Source organism: Delphinus delphis, chromosome 1, assembly GCF_949987515.2.
Source record: "Delphinus delphis chromosome 1, mDelDel1.2, whole genome shotgun sequence".
In the NCBI taxonomy this organism is placed as follows: domain Eukaryota; kingdom Metazoa; phylum Chordata; class Mammalia; order Artiodactyla; family Delphinidae; genus Delphinus; species Delphinus delphis.
In genome coordinates this window covers 110517046-110533474 of record NC_082683.1, presented here as the reverse complement: position 1 = coordinate 110533474, position 16429 = coordinate 110517046, and the positions used below count along the sequence as shown (strand labels likewise).

The following is a 16429-nucleotide window of genomic DNA, read 5'->3' as shown; positions in this document are numbered from 1 at the left end:
TAATTCCATGCTCCATCTGGGACCTTATCAACCACAACTGCTGGTAACACATGGCAGCTCATGGTACCAGGAGTATCATATTCCTGATGCTGCAGTTGTCTCTCCAAACTCTGTGCCAGTTTGCTGCCTGGCTTGGAAGATAAGTAGATGGGGAAAAAAACTCAGTGGGAAACAGAGGAGAGGTATTCTCTCAAAAGAAAGGAGAGGTGACAGAATGGTGCTGAGGTAGCGTATCTGTCCTGTGTTGGGAGTAGTGATATTCCAGCCTAGGCCCTCATAGCCCCCAGCTTTCTTTCTGGAGCTGCCTGCTGAGAGGAGCATGAACCAAGAACTGCCAGGGCCTGGACTTGACCTTTGATGAAGAGGGAACCTGGCATCAATGTTAAACCCTTTCCTATCACCTGTATCTACTGACAGCGAGAGGCTGCACAGAAGCTAAGGCCTCCAACTTAACCTCCCACCACATTGCAGTCCCCCAGCCAGGCCTGCTCCCAGCTATTCAGTTCAGACATCAAATAGGAAATAAACTCAAAGAATATAAACACAAGAGCTGCCAACGCAAGTTAAGAAGGTAGAACTGGAACAAGATCCACGCCATGCATGTTCCACTCTCCACCAATACCTGACTGCTCTCTCCTTAACTAAGTTCTCGTGTTTAGCTCCACCTACTAAGAAGTCCCAGAGAGCTGGTCCTAACTCTTTGAACCTGCCTGCCAGCACTGACAGCGGCTGCTCAGCTCATGCCTTCCCAGAGCAGGCTTCTGATGTGTTCAAGACTCAGTTTCCACTACCACCTTCTCCAGGATCCCCACCTCCCACCTCTCAGGCCATGGAGATGTAGGAACAGCAGAATCTCCAACCCACCCTGAGGTTTCTGTTCCAGTGACAGAATTAACTCCAAATAAACCCTTAGGAAACACTCTCCCCCCTTTTTTTTTTCTTTAACATCTTTATTGGAGTATAATTGCTTTACAGTGGTGTGTTAGTTTCTGCTTTACAACAAAATGAATCAGTTATATATATACGTATGTTCCCATATCTCTTCCCTCTTGCGTCTCCCTCCCTCCCACCCTCCCTATCCCAACCCTCCAGGCGGTCACAAAGCACCGAGCTGATCTCCCTGTGCTATGCGGCTGCTTCCCACTAGCTATCTACCTTAAGTTTGATAGTGTATATATGTCCATGCCTCTCTCTCGCTTTGTCACAGCTTACCCTTCCCCCTCCCCATATCCTCAAGTCCATTCTCTAGTAGGTCTGTGTCTTTATTCCTGTTTTACCCCTAGGTTCTTCATGACTTTTTTTTTCTTAAATTCCATATATATGTTAGCATACAGTATTTGTCTCTCTCTTTCTGACTTACTTCACTCTGTATGACAGACTCTAGGTCTATCCACCTCATTACAAATAGCTCAATTTCGTTTCTTTTTATGGCTGAGTAATATTCCATTGTATATATGTGCCACATCTTCTTGATCCATTCATCCAATGATGGACACTTACGTTGTTTCCATCTCCGGGCTATTGTAAATAGAGCTGCAATGAACATTTTGGTACATGACTCTTTTTGAATTATAGTTTTCTCAGGGTATATGCCCAGTAGCGGGATTGCTGGGTCATATGGTAGTTCTATTTGTAGTTTTTTAAGGAACCTCCCACTCCCCTTGTTTTAAACTGAAGCCTAAAACAATGCATTAGGATCAGTCCTCATCAGTAACTCCTACCTAAAACTTTTGCAGTACAGAAAGTACTTTGTAAGATAATCACCCTTTTAGGGAGAAGGATTAAAGCAGTAAGAGGTCACAGATTCTTCTACCATACTCTGACCTGGCTCAAGGCCTCTGAATGAGTCAGTGCCTGGTAGTTCCTCACTTGCCTAAAACTGTATCCTCCTGGGCTTCCCTGGTGGCGCAGTGGTTGAGAGTCCGCCTGCCGATGCAGGGGACACGGGTTCGTGCCCCGGTCCGGAAAGATCCCACATGCCGCGGAGCGGCTGGGCCCGTGAGCCACGGCCGCTGAGCCTGCGCGTCCGGAGCCTGTGCTGCGCAACGGGAGAGGCCACAACAGTGAGAGGCCCGCGTACCGCAAAAAACAAAAAACAACAACAAAAAAACTGTATCCTCCTAAGTCCTGTCTCCACCCCCTTTGTCTGAAAAGGCCTGACCTGGGGGCCTGTCAGCCTAGAAGGCTCCTAGGTAGGGGATGTACTTGGAAACCTCCAGCATGTGCACATAATCCTGGTGCAGCTATCAACCAACTACGAGACCCAAGGTGAGGGCCTGGGGCCACCCTCATGGGGCTGTCATAGAGCAAAAAAAAGACAAGGTGCTCTAGTTCCTTGTCATGTCTGGATGGCCAAATTCATGACATAATAAGCATTTATAACGCACAGCCCTGTGGCCTCTCACTGCCAGGTCAGGCAAAGAGCTAGAAATACTACAGGGCCCTGCCCCCTTCACTGAAGTTTACTGATGTACCCTAGCTGATTCAGATCTCACCTGAAACACAAATAAAACCAGCGGGCAAGATGAATTTGCACTAAGATGACTAAATAAGATTTTAATTGTACGTATAAAAACCCACCACGTGAGAGAAAACTAAACCTTAACCCCAACCCTTCACCGCCATCTTTGCCAACACTTTCTTTAAAATAGAGGGGCTAGGCTGGATCACATTACTGGTTAACAACACTAGATTGGAGACATTCATTTGTCTTCAAGGATCTCGATGATAAATTCAGTATGAAAATGAAATGCTAAATTTTTTTTTAAAGATGTTTCTGATGTGAACCATTTTTAAAGTCTTTATTGAATTTGTTACAATATTGCTTCCGCGAGGCATGAGGGATCTCCACTCCCTGACCAGGGATCGAACCTGCACCCCTTGCATTGGAAGGCGAAGTCTTAGCCACTGAACCACCAGGGAAGTCCCTGAAATGCCAATTTAACTCAACAATGTCCCAGCCCAGAAATGGCCTGGGAAACCAAGGGCATTGGTTCCCAAGGCCATTCACCAACTTGTGAATACTTGCTACCCTACCACCCACCCTCACCCCAGATCCTGCTCCAGTTGGCATCAGGAGTACAAACACATCAGGTTGCCACGCCCGTAAGTCCTTCCCCTGAGGTTAATTCCAACAGCTAGGCCAGGGGACCATGGGCATCCGTCCTTGTCCTTAGGAATGATTTTCCCTTGGTTTTCCTTGAACAAACGACAATGTGTCTGACCTCCAGGTTTCTTACAGGTACACTGGGAGTGGTTTGGGGGAAGAGAACAAAGCCACCAGTTTCACATGGCTTTTTGAGAGGATTAAATGAAATGTGTCTGGGACTTCCCTGGTGGTCCAGTGATAAAGAATCCACCTTCCAGGAGGGAAGGGGAAGCTGGGGCGAAGTGAGAGAGTAGCGCTGACATATATACACTACCAAATGTAAAATGGATGGCTAGTGGGAAGCTGCTGCATATCACAGGGAGATCAGCTCGATGCTTTGTGACAACCTAGAGGGTGGGATAGGGAGGGTGGAAAGGAGGCGCAAGAGGTAGGGGATATGGGGATATATGTATACATATAGCTGATTCACTTGTTCTGCAGCAGAAACTAACACAACATTGTAAAGCAATTATACTCCAATAAAGATATTTAAAAACAAAAAAAAAGAATCCGCCTTCCAATGCAGGGGACACAGGTTCAATCCCTGGTCCGGGAGCTAAGATCCCACATGCCGCAGGGCAACTAAGCCTGCGCGTCACAACTACTGAGCTGGAGCGCCTCAACTAGAGAAGAGAAAACCCGCATGCCACAACTAGAGAGAAGCCCCTGCACCACAACAAAGATCCCGTGTGCCGCAATGAAGACCAGACGCAGCCAAGAAAAAACAAATAAATAAATGAAATGTGTCTGGATAGAGCCGAACACAATGCTGGACATAGAGCATGTTTGTTTCCTTCCACACTCCTTTTGTTCAAGGAAGGGGCAAGGAGAACAGTGAATTCCCCCTCTCCAAGCTCTTCTCTTGTCAGTGCCATGCAGTTAACGCCAGATACCAGACATATGTTTCTAAACCATCATGCAAGATTCAAGGACAAAGAAAGTGGAAATCTAGAGAGGCAAAAGACAGGATTTTGCTCCTTTCTTATAGAAAGAATGGAATCCAAAGAGATCATCCTGCTCAGTCCCTCGCCTCAGGAAGGACTTCTCTTAAACCATTCCACATAAAGGAGACTCCTCTATTTGTGAAGAACCCCAAACTAATTTTCATACGGTATTCCTCAGGAAGTCTGACTCCAGTGTACTCTTTTTTTTTTTTTCCAGTGTACTCTTAATCACTACATTATTACTGCCTCACCTAACATTAAGCTGTCTTACTTATTTATTTATCTATCTACCTATCTATCTATTTATCTATTGGCTGCCCTGCGTGGCTTTCAGGAACCTGGGCCACGGCAGTGAAAGCCTGGAATCCTAACCACTAGGCCACCAGGGAACTCCCAAGCTGTCTAATTTAAATCCTACTTGCTGCAATGTTAAACCTGGTTTCTGTTCACCTGCACTGATAAAACCTGCAAACTACAAGTCACGCTCTTCTGGATAAGAACTCTCAACAGACTTGCTTATATTTGTGCTCTTCTCTGGATTAAATCCCACCTCTTTTAGCCTTGACTCATCAATCTACAATTTTTTTTTAAGTCTTTATTGAATTTGTTACAATATTGCTTCTGTTTTATGTTTTGGTTTTTTGGCTGCCAGGCATGTGGGATCTCAGCTCCCGGCCCAGGGATCCAACCCACACCCCCTGCATTGGAAGGTGCAGTCTCAATCACTGGACTGCCAGGGAAGCCCCTAAGTCTACAATTTAAAACTCTCTAAATGCTTTTTCACTCTCACAACTGCCTTTTCTTGCCTTTTAGCTTCAGAATCTGGAAAAAGAGAAAGGACTTTAGTCAGAGTGACCAATTTACTGAGTGAAAAGGGAGTTGCAACTATATTTGGAGAACAAGATGATCTAGCCCTGGTCAAAGGGTGTGGTACTATTCCAGTTAAACCATAAGTTCTACCATATTCTCAGATCATATCTGAGAGGGGAGTGTGGGTCCAGAGAAGGGAGTCTTACCTTCTGGGCTTGGGCAGGTTCGGTGAGGACAAGCGTGAAGAGGCCCAGGCAGATTTCCTCGTGCTGTGGGGGGCCTTTGCATACCTGGGATATGAGGAAAAAAAAAAACTAGTTGTCACTCACAGGAGGGAAGTTCTTGAGCACAGCTGCTCCCAGAAAATTTGGGACTCTTGAGTGATCTGCAAAGGAGAATCATCAGCTCTTAAATCTGATGATTCCCTTCTCCTAAAAGTGATGGGGCATCTGTTTTAGGAGAGAGGTGGAGGGAAAGGATGGACCCATACTGCTTTCTCCAAGGCTTGATGAAGGATAGAGGCAGAAAATAAAGAGTGTTTAAAATGAGAAAAAAAAACAAAACCCTACTCCACACCTTTACCAGACCTTAACAGCCTTTAGTAGAAAGGGAGCTACAAAGAGTCACTCATGGATTAACAAGTGCACCTACCAAGTCAAGACCTTGGGCAAATCACTGAACCCCTGATATTTGTAAGGTGAAGACATAATAAGAATAATTACTACTAATAAGTAAGAAATATTTACTGAACATTCACTATGTGCCAGAAACTACTCTAAATCCTTTACATGTATTACTTTGAATCCTTTCAACCTCACAGACTGATTAAGAAATGCAAAAGATCAAATATGTGAGAATGATTTACAAAGAAAAAAGCCACCACAGAACTATGAGTTATTTTTTAAAGTTGTTATTCAAAGACACCTAAGGCTCCAACAGATGGGATTCCCACATTAAGAAAGAAAGAGAGGAGAGGGGGGTGGTGGTGGGATGAACTGGGAGACTGGGATTGACATATATACACTAATATATATAAAATAGATAACTAATAAGAACCTGCTGTATAAAAAGTACATAAATAAATAAAAGAAAGAAAGAGAGGAGTTGGGAAGCCTGGTTCAGGAAACCAAGACCTTAACTTCAACCCCCTAGTTCTTAACCACTGAAGTCTTTCCATCTTTTTTTTTTTTTTTTTTCTTTCCATCTTTTTGATCATGTCTGAAAGCTTTCAAAGAAGCAGAAATGGGTACGGGGAGAGTATTATACTCACGTAGGCATTGAGGGCGTCATTGGCCTCTCTCTCTGAGACACCAGTAGTCATCGATGTCACAATGCTCATACATCTTTCCAACCTCTGTGAAGGAGTGAGAAAAAATTCAGAGTGCTCCATACCACCACCTGTGATGTACTTCTGGCCCCCAATAAAGCTTTTTAAATATTTAAATCTCATCACGTCTCTAGACCTAACTACCAGTTTACAAGTCAAGTCACCATGAGGATATAATCAGCAAAGTCCAGAATGTATAAATCATGACAGGCTTCCTGATTTCTTTAACACTTAAATTGCAAGGAAAAAAGCAGGGAGGGAGAACCCCATGTATTAAAAGAAGCTTAAGGGAATTCCCTGGCAGTCCAGTGGTTAGGATTCTGTGCTTTCACTGCCGGGGCCTGGGTTCAATCCCTGGTAGGGGAACTAAGATCCCACAAACCACGAGGTGTGGCCAAAAAAAAAAGAGGCTTACGATTTCAACCCCTTGAATAAAATAAGAATCCATGAGTCTGTGCTGATAGATATGTACATACATGATAAATGAAGGGAAAGCTCTTCCTTACAGTGGAATGCCAACTAAAACTGCAGAAGGAATGACAGGAATAATAATTGATTCAGGCAAATATCATCAATGAATGGTAAAACCAGAGGCAAAACTTTCACAAGAGAATATTTACATAGGTTCAAAATACTAATTACAAAGAGAAAATAACTGTAGGAAATCCTGAAGGATACCACCTTAACCAAGTGATCAGAGTTAATATCCCAAATAACAAGACAGACTGACAGCTGACATACGCGCCTCTGATATGGTGCACTGAAAAGGCTAAACATCACTTCTATGGTTTTCTTGCCCAAAATGAATAATCTCAGTCTAATCATGAAGAAATTTTGACAACCCAAATTGAGAGAGATTTATAAGATAACTGGCCTATCAAAGTGTTTAAGGTGAGGGACAGAGATAGGACTAAGAATTAAAGAGACAGTACACCTAAATGCAATGTGTGATCCTGGACTGCTATAATGGACATAATTGGGACAACTGGTAAAATATGAATATGTACTATAAGAGTAACGTATCGGGCTTCCCTGGTGGCGCAGTGGTTGAGAGTCCGCCTGCCGATGCAGGGGACGCGGGTTTGTGCCCCAGACTGGGAAGATCCCACATGCCGCAGAGCAGCTGGGCCCGTGAGCCATGGCCGCTGAGCCTGCGCTCCGCAACAGGAGAGGCCACAACAGCGAGAGGCCTGCGTACCGCAAAAAAAAAAATAAAACAGGTATTATGTAACAGAGGATCCTTGTTCTTAGGAAATACTCCCGGAAGTATTTAAATCTTAAGTGGCACTGCAGCTGCAACTTACTCTCAAAACATTAAAACAATAACATGTATATAGAGAGATAATGAAAAAGCAAATGCAGCAAATGTTAACAATTGGTGAATCTGGGTGAAGAGTATATGAGAGTTCTATGTCTTACAATTTTTCTCTAAGCTTGAAATTATTTTAAAATAGTTATTAGGGCTTCCCTGGTGGCGCAGTGGATGAGAGTCTGCCTGCCGATGCAGGGGACATGGGTTCGTGCCCCGGTCCGGGAAGATCCCACATGCCACGGAGCGGCTGGGCCCGTGAGCCATGGCCGCTGAGCCTGCGCGTCCGGAGCCTGTGCTCCGCAACGGGAGAGGCCACAACAGGCCCGCGTACCACAAAAAAAAAAATAAAAATAAAATAGTTATTAAAAAATTAAAGGGATATATCAACTGAATGCAACAAATGTGTGATCCTTGTTTGATTACTGATCTGAAAAACCAATTATAAAAAGAATTTATGGGAATTCCCTGGTGGTCCAGTGGTTAGGACTCTGCACTTTCACTGTTGTGGGCCCAGGTTCAATCCCTGGTTGGGGAACTAAGATCCCGCAAGCCATGCCACAGGGAAAAAAAAAACAAACAAACAATAAAGCACCTGAGGAACTTAAGGAAAAAACCTTAAAAAAAAAATTTTATGAGACAGTCAGTTTGAACAATGAGTATATTGTTACATTGAGGAATTATTGTTAATGTTTTTAGGTATGATACTGTGGCTATGTTAAAAAGAAAAAAGTCCATCTCTCACAGACATACATATGAAATATCTACAGATGAAACGATACAGCTTGGATTTGCTTCAAAATAATCCAGAGGAGACTAAAGGGAGATAAGACAAGATTGCCATGTACTGATAAGTACTGAAGCAGAGTGATGGCTCCAGGGCAATTATACTATTCTATTTTTTTATGTTTGAAATGTCCCTCCAAAAAGATAAAAACAAACTTTAAAATAAAAATGAGTGTAGGAAAGAAAAGGACTAATGAAGAACAAAAGGCCAAACTAAAACCTTCCTGGGTCTCTAGTCAAACAAAGGTGGGGAGAGCTGCATTAAAGTCCATCCAAGGACCCTTCTTAATTACAAAGGCTAACTCTAATAAGACAGCATTTGCTCAACCTTCTAAGGAGATCTTAAGTCACTGATCCTGTTCCAAAGCATTTAATACTAAACACTGAGAAAATATTGACAAAATGTATCTCATTTAAGTCAGTGAGCCTCTCCATTATTACCACCTAAACTACTTCCTGAGTCTTTTAAAATTTTATCTTGAGGATTAACCCCAAAACTGTTTAAGAAAACCACTTACCAATTCCCAGTGATAATGATGCTAGCAAAACAGGGACAAAGGCAGACAATTTACCTCCCCCAATCCTAAAGGTCATCACAAAACATCTTGTTGAGAACTACCACATTGTCAAGAACCGACAAATAAGGGCAACAGGAAAGAGGTCTAGGAATGAAAGACCACCATGTTTCTCCTTTGACCATCATCCTGAGTTTGTCTACGTCCGTCCCTACCTAAGAGCAAAGCAGAACTGAGTGTTAAGACAAGGAGCTCCCATAGCCACAAAAATTCAACCTAAATTAGGCCCAAAGCCACCCAGGTTTGACAACATCACTACCCAGCATCAGGTCTGACTATCCTCCAAATTAGGTCAGATAAGCGCGCTGAGCCTTAATCAACAGCACCTGCGTACTTGTGAAAAGGAGCTGTGAGATCACAGGAAAGCTGAGCTGTAAATCTCACAACCCACCTCTCCCACAAACTCTGAGATCCATCATTACCTAGCCCAGCTCCTATATGATAGGGGGAGGGAGGAAAAAAACCTCAGGTTGTATTTTCTCTTTTTAAATCTTATCCCTCTCCTCCTAAGATAGTTATCAATGACTGGAGGACCAGTTCCTCCAGTTGCTAAATCCAGGGTGTTCTTGCTGGGAGCTCTGGGAGGCCTTGCTTATCTGGCCTGGGTTAGCAAACAGTTTCAGAGTGGAGGAAGACGGTGAGCAAGCAGCAGCACAGCATCCTAAAACCCTAGATATTACTTCCTACCAAAAGGAAGAAATCTCTGTGGAATCAACAGAGGTGCGAGGGAAGTCAAAAGAGCAGCTGGCTGAGGAGCCAACTGACAAACAAGGAAGAGAGGTTCCCTCCACCACTGGCAAGCCTTAGGCTAATCTTAGGTGAGTTACCTAACTTACCGAGACTTATTTAATCCTTTACTTATAATACCCTGGTTTTCTTACCTGAAAAATAGAGACAAAGCCTATATCACAAGGTTGCTCTGAGGATTAAACAAGATAACATACATGAAAGCACCTAGCAGGTAGCCTCAGTTGAATTAGACTCTATTCCATCTGTGAAAAAGCTCAGCGATCACACAACTAAGTCCATGAGGACCAGACAGCCCCCCAACGCCCCCTGCCACTACTTCTAATGGCATGCCCTCAAAGATCCCTGAAAACTGAGCCCTCCTACTACAGGACGTGGGTAAGTCCCTGACCAGGCTGCAAAGCTTCCTCTCCTACTTTTGCCTTCTATGAGAGAAGAGTAACAGGAGAGGGGAGGAGGCCTGATGGATGGACCCTGCACCAAGGTCCTCACACAAAGCTGGATACACAGCCCTATGGGCTGGCCTAGTTTCTAGCTGTGATGTAACACAGAGACCTTGGACTAAACCAGGTTTCTCTAGGCCCCTCCTCAATATTCTAAGCTCCACTCAGAGGCCTGAGTCAACTCTATGTGTCACTGCCCGGTCAAGAAATAAAAGTGGCCTCTTGGAACAGTGAGGCCCAGCTAAGGATGTAGAAAGTGGGAGAGTCCAGAATTTGGAGGCGTGGATAAAAGCAATGAGGAAAGAAATGTGAGGGTCAGTCCTTCCTAGGCAGTAGAAGTATATAAAAGATGCTGCTCTTCCTGAACTACAGAAACTACTTTCCCAAACAGAGATGGGAGAACTAATTACAAATCATTCAGAATGATTGAAGGACCACATCCCCTCAAAGAGGGCTGCAGGAAGCCAGATCCCTACAATCAACCAGCAGTACCCCTCTCCCCCCCAGTCTCCAGAGGCCCTTTGTAAAGATGGAATCACACACGCACCTGCCAACAACTGCTGGCAGAATGACTCTGTTCAGAGTAAGCCCTTCACAACGGCACCTCAGAGCTGAGTAAATATTTACCATCTCTAGGAGCTTCTAAAATAATTTTTCTAGTACTAAAATTACCTGACCATGGTTTCCATGACAGCGCAGTAGATGGAGTGGGGGTAGAAAGCGGGGAGGTCTTCTAGTTTGCAAGTATACACCTGAAGCTGGAGACTGAAGTCTGAGGATTGCTAACCTCTCAGTTTCCCCTCCCTCGGCCAGGTGAACATACACTTTGTTAAAAACTGTATATTGGGCTTCCCTGGTGGCTCAGTGGTTAAGAATCTGCCTGCTAATGCAGGGGACACGGGTTCAAGCCCTGGTCTGGGAAGATCCCACATGCCGCGGAGCAGCTACGCTCGTGAGCCACAACTGCTGAGCCTGCGCATCTGGAGTCTGTGCTCCGCAACAAGAGAGGCCGTGATAGTGAGAGGCCCGCGCACCGCGATGAAGAGTGGCCCCTGCTTGCCACAACTAGAGAAAGCCCTCGCACAGAAACGAAGACCCAACACAGCAAAAATAAATAAATTAATTAATAAACTCCTACCCCCAACATCTTCCAAAAAAAAAAATCTGCCTACCAATGCAGGGGACACGGGTTTGAGCCCTGGTCTAGGAAGATCCCACGTGCCGCGGAGCAACTGAGCCCGTGCGCCACAACTACTGAGCCTGCGCTCTAGAGCCGGCAAGCCACAACTACTGAAGCCCGCACGCCTAGAGCCTGTGCTCCACAACAAGAGAAGCCACTGCAATGAGAAGCCCGCGCACTGCAACGAAGAGTAGCCCCCGCTCGCCGCAACTAGAGAAAGCCTGCACGCAGCAACGAAGACCAACGCAGCTAAAAATAATTAATTAAAAAAAACCTGTATATTAAATACTGCCCCTCTACGGGAAGTCAGTGGCCTTGAGGGACTAAAATCCAAAGGCTTAAGGAAAAGAAGATATGATCTGACCTACAAAATCCCCAAGGACCCACATTAGTAAAGAACTACTGAACGAACTGGGTTCCAAGTATTCTACAACCAAGAGTCACTTTTATGTGAAATTAGGATTTAAGGGGAAAAAAATTAGAGATGACTCAAAGCCCATTCCCTGGAGAATCTTCACAGACTGGACGTGAATTACTCCTTGGAGAAAACCTGGAAGGGACATACCTCTAACCAGATTCAACCCTGAGACTTGTCCATAGCTTAAGAGGAAGTTCTAACTTGTTTGGGCCACAGCTTCTGCTTTTAGCCTGATTTCAAAGTGGACAGGGTCCTTCTCCACAGAGGAGTGACCGGGAGCTTTGAAGCCTTGTGAAACTAGGAGCTACATGTTTTAAACCCCTCCAATCTTTGGCACTATTTTCATCTCATTCCTCAAATCTGGATGGGGGTGGGCAAGAATTCCCCATTCAAAGAGAAGAACAGGGCCAAAGAGAAGAAAGGATACAACAAATGCTCCCTTGGGTAGAAAAGCCACAGTCCCTGCCTGGGATGCTCTTCACCAGTGCTTCATTCTCCAGGCCTCTAAGGGGCTTTCTCATCACTCCCAGCTGTAATGACTCCAGTCTCTTCACTACCCTCGCTGGGTTTTTGTTTTTACCTTTCTTGTGAGCGTATTAACTCAGTCTTCAGATGATAAGCTCTGGAAGGCAGGCCTTGGGTCTTCCTCATTCTATTTTCCTATCAGACTCAGCACAGAGTAAGTATATATCTGGTCAGGAAGCTACTGCCTCTGTATTCCTGGGCAATAGGTGGGCCTATGCTGGAAAATAACCAAGCCAGAACAAGCTGAGATCAGTCAACACCAGGTTTTGATAACTTCCGTGTGCAGAGATCTGTGCGGAGACCCAGAGGAAGAAACCAGTAAGTCTTGACCTTAGAGACACTCTGGTCTAGTGGGAACCAAATACATGGGGTTAAAAGCAGTGGCAAGACTTGTTGGAAAATTCAAATGCAAAGAACAAAGGGCAAAGAAGGAAAGAGGGGAGGCCGACACATTCTGGGAAACATCTACACCACAAAGGATATCAGAAAAAAAAAGGAGACCCTCCCTCCCCCTTCTCTCTGGAAACAGTTTAAAAGTTCACTCTCAAGACAGTCCAAAAAAGCAAGAAAATAAATGCTTCCTCTCTTTTGTGGTCCCCTTCTGCCATATCATTTCGCTTACTAGCAAACGTATCACTACTCAGAAGAACAGGATGCTATGGTACAAATTAGAGCAGGACTACCTTTCCAGCAATCAGGGTGGGGAATAAACCGTTTCACCACCCTTGGGGTCTCTTCCCCTCTACCCAACTGGTGTAGGGATCAAAGGTAGTCAATGACTTTCTTGCTACAATTCTAGAGTTTCAGTGCTAGATAGAACACAGGGCTCAATAAATACTTTGACAGTGACAGTGGCCATTTCTAAAAACGCAGATAATTTAAATTACCAGGCAATCCTGGCAAAGTCACTTGTATTTATTTTGGGAATACATTACTTTTAGAAGTATTGTTTATGTTCCTAATTATATCTACCTTAGCTGATAAAAACAACAGCAGAAAACAAACTTTGATTCATCTAAATGCACACAGAATTATGGGGGAGAAGCATGATGGGAAGCCAGCCGGTCTGTGAACAGACACTTGCGATGGATAATTCACAAAGCTGCTATCCAGCCGCTCCTTGATTCACAAAGCTTTTTTGCATGTATGTTCCACCATCTTGTATCTGCACCAACATTTTTTTCAAATTTAAACTATGAACTGCACCTATCTGCTTGACCACCCTCTAACATCTGATACAGAGCAGAGACAAAGTCAGAAGCAGGGAAATGGCCAGTGAAGAGCCAGAGCCTAATAATTTACTCATCCTGTCCCTGGATAACCACTAAGTTGAATGCATTAGGTCTTACAAACAGTCCAGCAATCATGTCCCACTTCTGGGTCTCATATTCCTAAGTATGTCTTTTCATGTATAGCAGTGGAAAGGGATAAATGATCAACTCTGGATTGTCAGGGACAGGGCAAGAGGAACAAGTCGGGGAGGGTCGGGTCAATTACTCAGTAGTCTAAAATCCCCATTCAGGCCCACTGCATCGCCTCATCCTACCCTCTTTCTCAGCATCTATGTGTTCTCTCCTTTGTGTGTGTGCTATCTGGTTCTGAAGGAGAGTCCCCTAGGTCCCATTCACCCCGCACCTCACCCCACTACCTAACAAAACACAACTCACTTTTCCTTAAGTCCTCACTCATTCTCAATGCCCAGTTAACATCACCGGCAATTGATGGTGTCTACATGAAGTCAATACTATCTAACGGGAAGGGTCCACGGTCTACTGCAAGCTCCTATCAGCCCCCCAGACACCTACACATACATACGTTACATCTCAACTCAATGTATGACCTAAGATGAAACAGGGTAAATATTAATAATAGCTGTGGCCTGTAATGGGAAAGGAATGTCAAAGACAAATTCAGTTGATCTGGATGCTGTATCCCTTCCTCATCAACACCCCCCCACCATTTTCACACTAGTAGCTGCTGTTTCGACCTGTCCAGGAAGTTGGCCCACACTTCCTCCTTCACAAGCAGGAAGTCTGTAGCAGTGTTTGTGCTGTCTTAGAAAACACGTGAAGGCCTCCTCCCCCACCCCCACCCCGTATTCGCTCCAGTTTCCCTCCTCAACCCCATTTCTTAACTCCCTTCCCCACCCCCCCACACCTACCTCCTCTAACTCATCCTTGGCATCCAAACTGGTTGCAAGTAGCAGCCTCCCCCCTCCTGGGGCTCCTGCTCCCGCTCCTCCTCCACCTCCCGCTGCTCCCGAAGCAGCTGCTGCTGCTGCTGCCGCCCCCTTTCCCTTCTGTAACTCCATGGCTGCAGCCGGGAGACGGGAAAAGGCCAGGGAGTGGATGGATGGGAAGTCCTAGAAAGGGGGAATTGGGGATTGCCAGGGACTGGGGGGAAAGAGGGACAAGTGGGGGAGGGGAAGGAAAGGTTCCCTGGCCTCTCCACTCCTCCCTCCTCTCCGAAGGGCCGCTCCCGTGCAGAAGGCAAGGCAGACGGGCCTCCAGGTCCTGCCTCTGGAGTGGCAGTGCTGAGGAAACACCGTTAGCTCTTAAGTATGCTGGGGTAAGGGTCTGCACCCCTACAGGAAGGGTAGGAGAGGCTTCTGTCCTGAAGAAGTGGAAGAGGAGCCCTTTCTGGCTTCTGACCCTAAGAGAAGCAGCGAAAACCCTAAGTTTCTGCCTCAGGAGGTGGGGGAAAGAGGAGTCCTGCCCCTGAAGCATGGGGTAGGAAACCTTCCTGGCTGGTGCCCCAAGGGTTGGGGAGCGAGGTTCCTTTGGTTCCGGCCCCCAGGAGTGAGGGTGAGGCAGTAAGCGCTATAGGAGGACCAGCTTCTCCCTACACCACACAGACGCGGCCATGGTGGAAGGGCGGGGGGTGGGAAGACCGAGGGCGACGGCGGGGGAGGGGGAGGAATCGTGGAGGCCCGCGCCGGAAGTGAGCAGTCGCGGTCCCTGGCCTCCGCCAATAGCGGCTTCCGCGGTGACGCTGAGTCTCGAAGGGGTAGGCCGACGGCGGCCCGCTGGCCTTTTCCCGGGCTGCCAATGGTATTGAGCAGAAGAGAGACCGGCCTGATGGACAACCGGTGTGCCCAATAGCATCCCTCCTTTGCACTCGGGGGGCGGGACGGAACCACTTCCCGGAGGTGGGGCGGCTGTGAGAGATTATCAGGAAGGAGCGAGGCTGCGCCTGCGTGTATTAAAGCGCGTGCGCGGCACTGGCCTCCGCCCTCTTTTCCTCCCTTATTCGGAAGCTCGGGTGGGTACGGGAGCCCGGCGCTGTTTCTAGGTAGCTTTGGGAAACCCGAAGACTAGCTACGAATTGATAGTGCATTCAGTATCAATTCGTAGGAAGTGGAGCCCTAACCCTTAAGCAGTCCCAGAGCAAGTGTCATCGGATGGTGTGCAGCCAGCTCCCGGAGCTAAGAGTACGTCACACAAGCCAGTGTATGCGTTCATGCAAATACACTTATCAGCCGGACGTTGCCAAAAAAAAAAAAAAAAAAAAGTTCATGGACCCACCTGTGTACTAGAATCGTGCACTGATTCATTAGAATCGTGCATGGATTCATTATTAGAAAGGCTTCTGGAAGCCCTATATTGTCCTCCTGCCTTATCTGTGATCGTGTCAGCATTTGCTCCCAGAAGCCCAGTGTGGAAGCTTGTTTTTGACATTCATTATTTTCCTCCCGTATTCAGTCACTAAAGGCTGTTTGATTTTTTTTCTTAGAAATGTCACTGGTGGCTTCCCTGGTGGTGCAGTGGTTAAGAATCTGTCTGCCAATGCAGGGAACACGGGTTGGAGCCCTGGTCTGGGAAGACCCCACATCCCGCGGAGCAGCTCAGTGCACCAAAACTACCCAGCCTGCGCTCTAGAGCCCACAAGCCACAACTACTGATCCTGCGTGCCACAAGTACTGGAGCCCGCATGCCTACAGCCCGTGCTCTGCAACAAGAGAAGCCACCGCAATAAGCCCGCGCACCTCAATGAAGAGTAGCCCCCGCTCCACGCAACTAGATAAAGACCACACGCAGCAACAGAGACCTAACACAGCCAAAAATTAAAAAAAAAAAAAAATATCTCTGGAATTTCTTCCTCTCTAGCCTATATATGTATATATATATATATATGGTATATCTTTAGGGGTTACAATGGATTCTAATCCATTCAACATTCTGCCACTTCTCTAATCTTACTAAACTACCCTCTCAGGC

General features: G+C 46.0%; 1 protein-coding gene across 1 annotated transcript in view; it reads right to left on the bottom strand.

The window, feature by feature from the left end:
• INTS3 (integrator complex subunit 3) overlaps window positions 1-15077 on the bottom strand; it is a 39271-nt gene extending 24194 nt beyond the window's left edge. The window contains exons 1-3 of the mRNA XM_060030228.1: window positions 14374-15077; window positions 6173-6256; window positions 5109-5192 (exon numbers count right to left, since the gene is read on the bottom strand). Coding sequence (XP_059886211.1) covers window positions 5109-5192; window positions 6173-6256; window positions 14374-14523 — 318 coding nt within the window. The 5' untranslated portion in view covers window positions 14524-15077. The remainder of the gene's footprint in view (window positions 1-5108; window positions 5193-6172; window positions 6257-14373) is intronic.
• Between the last annotated feature and the right edge of the window lie 1352 nt (window positions 15078-16429).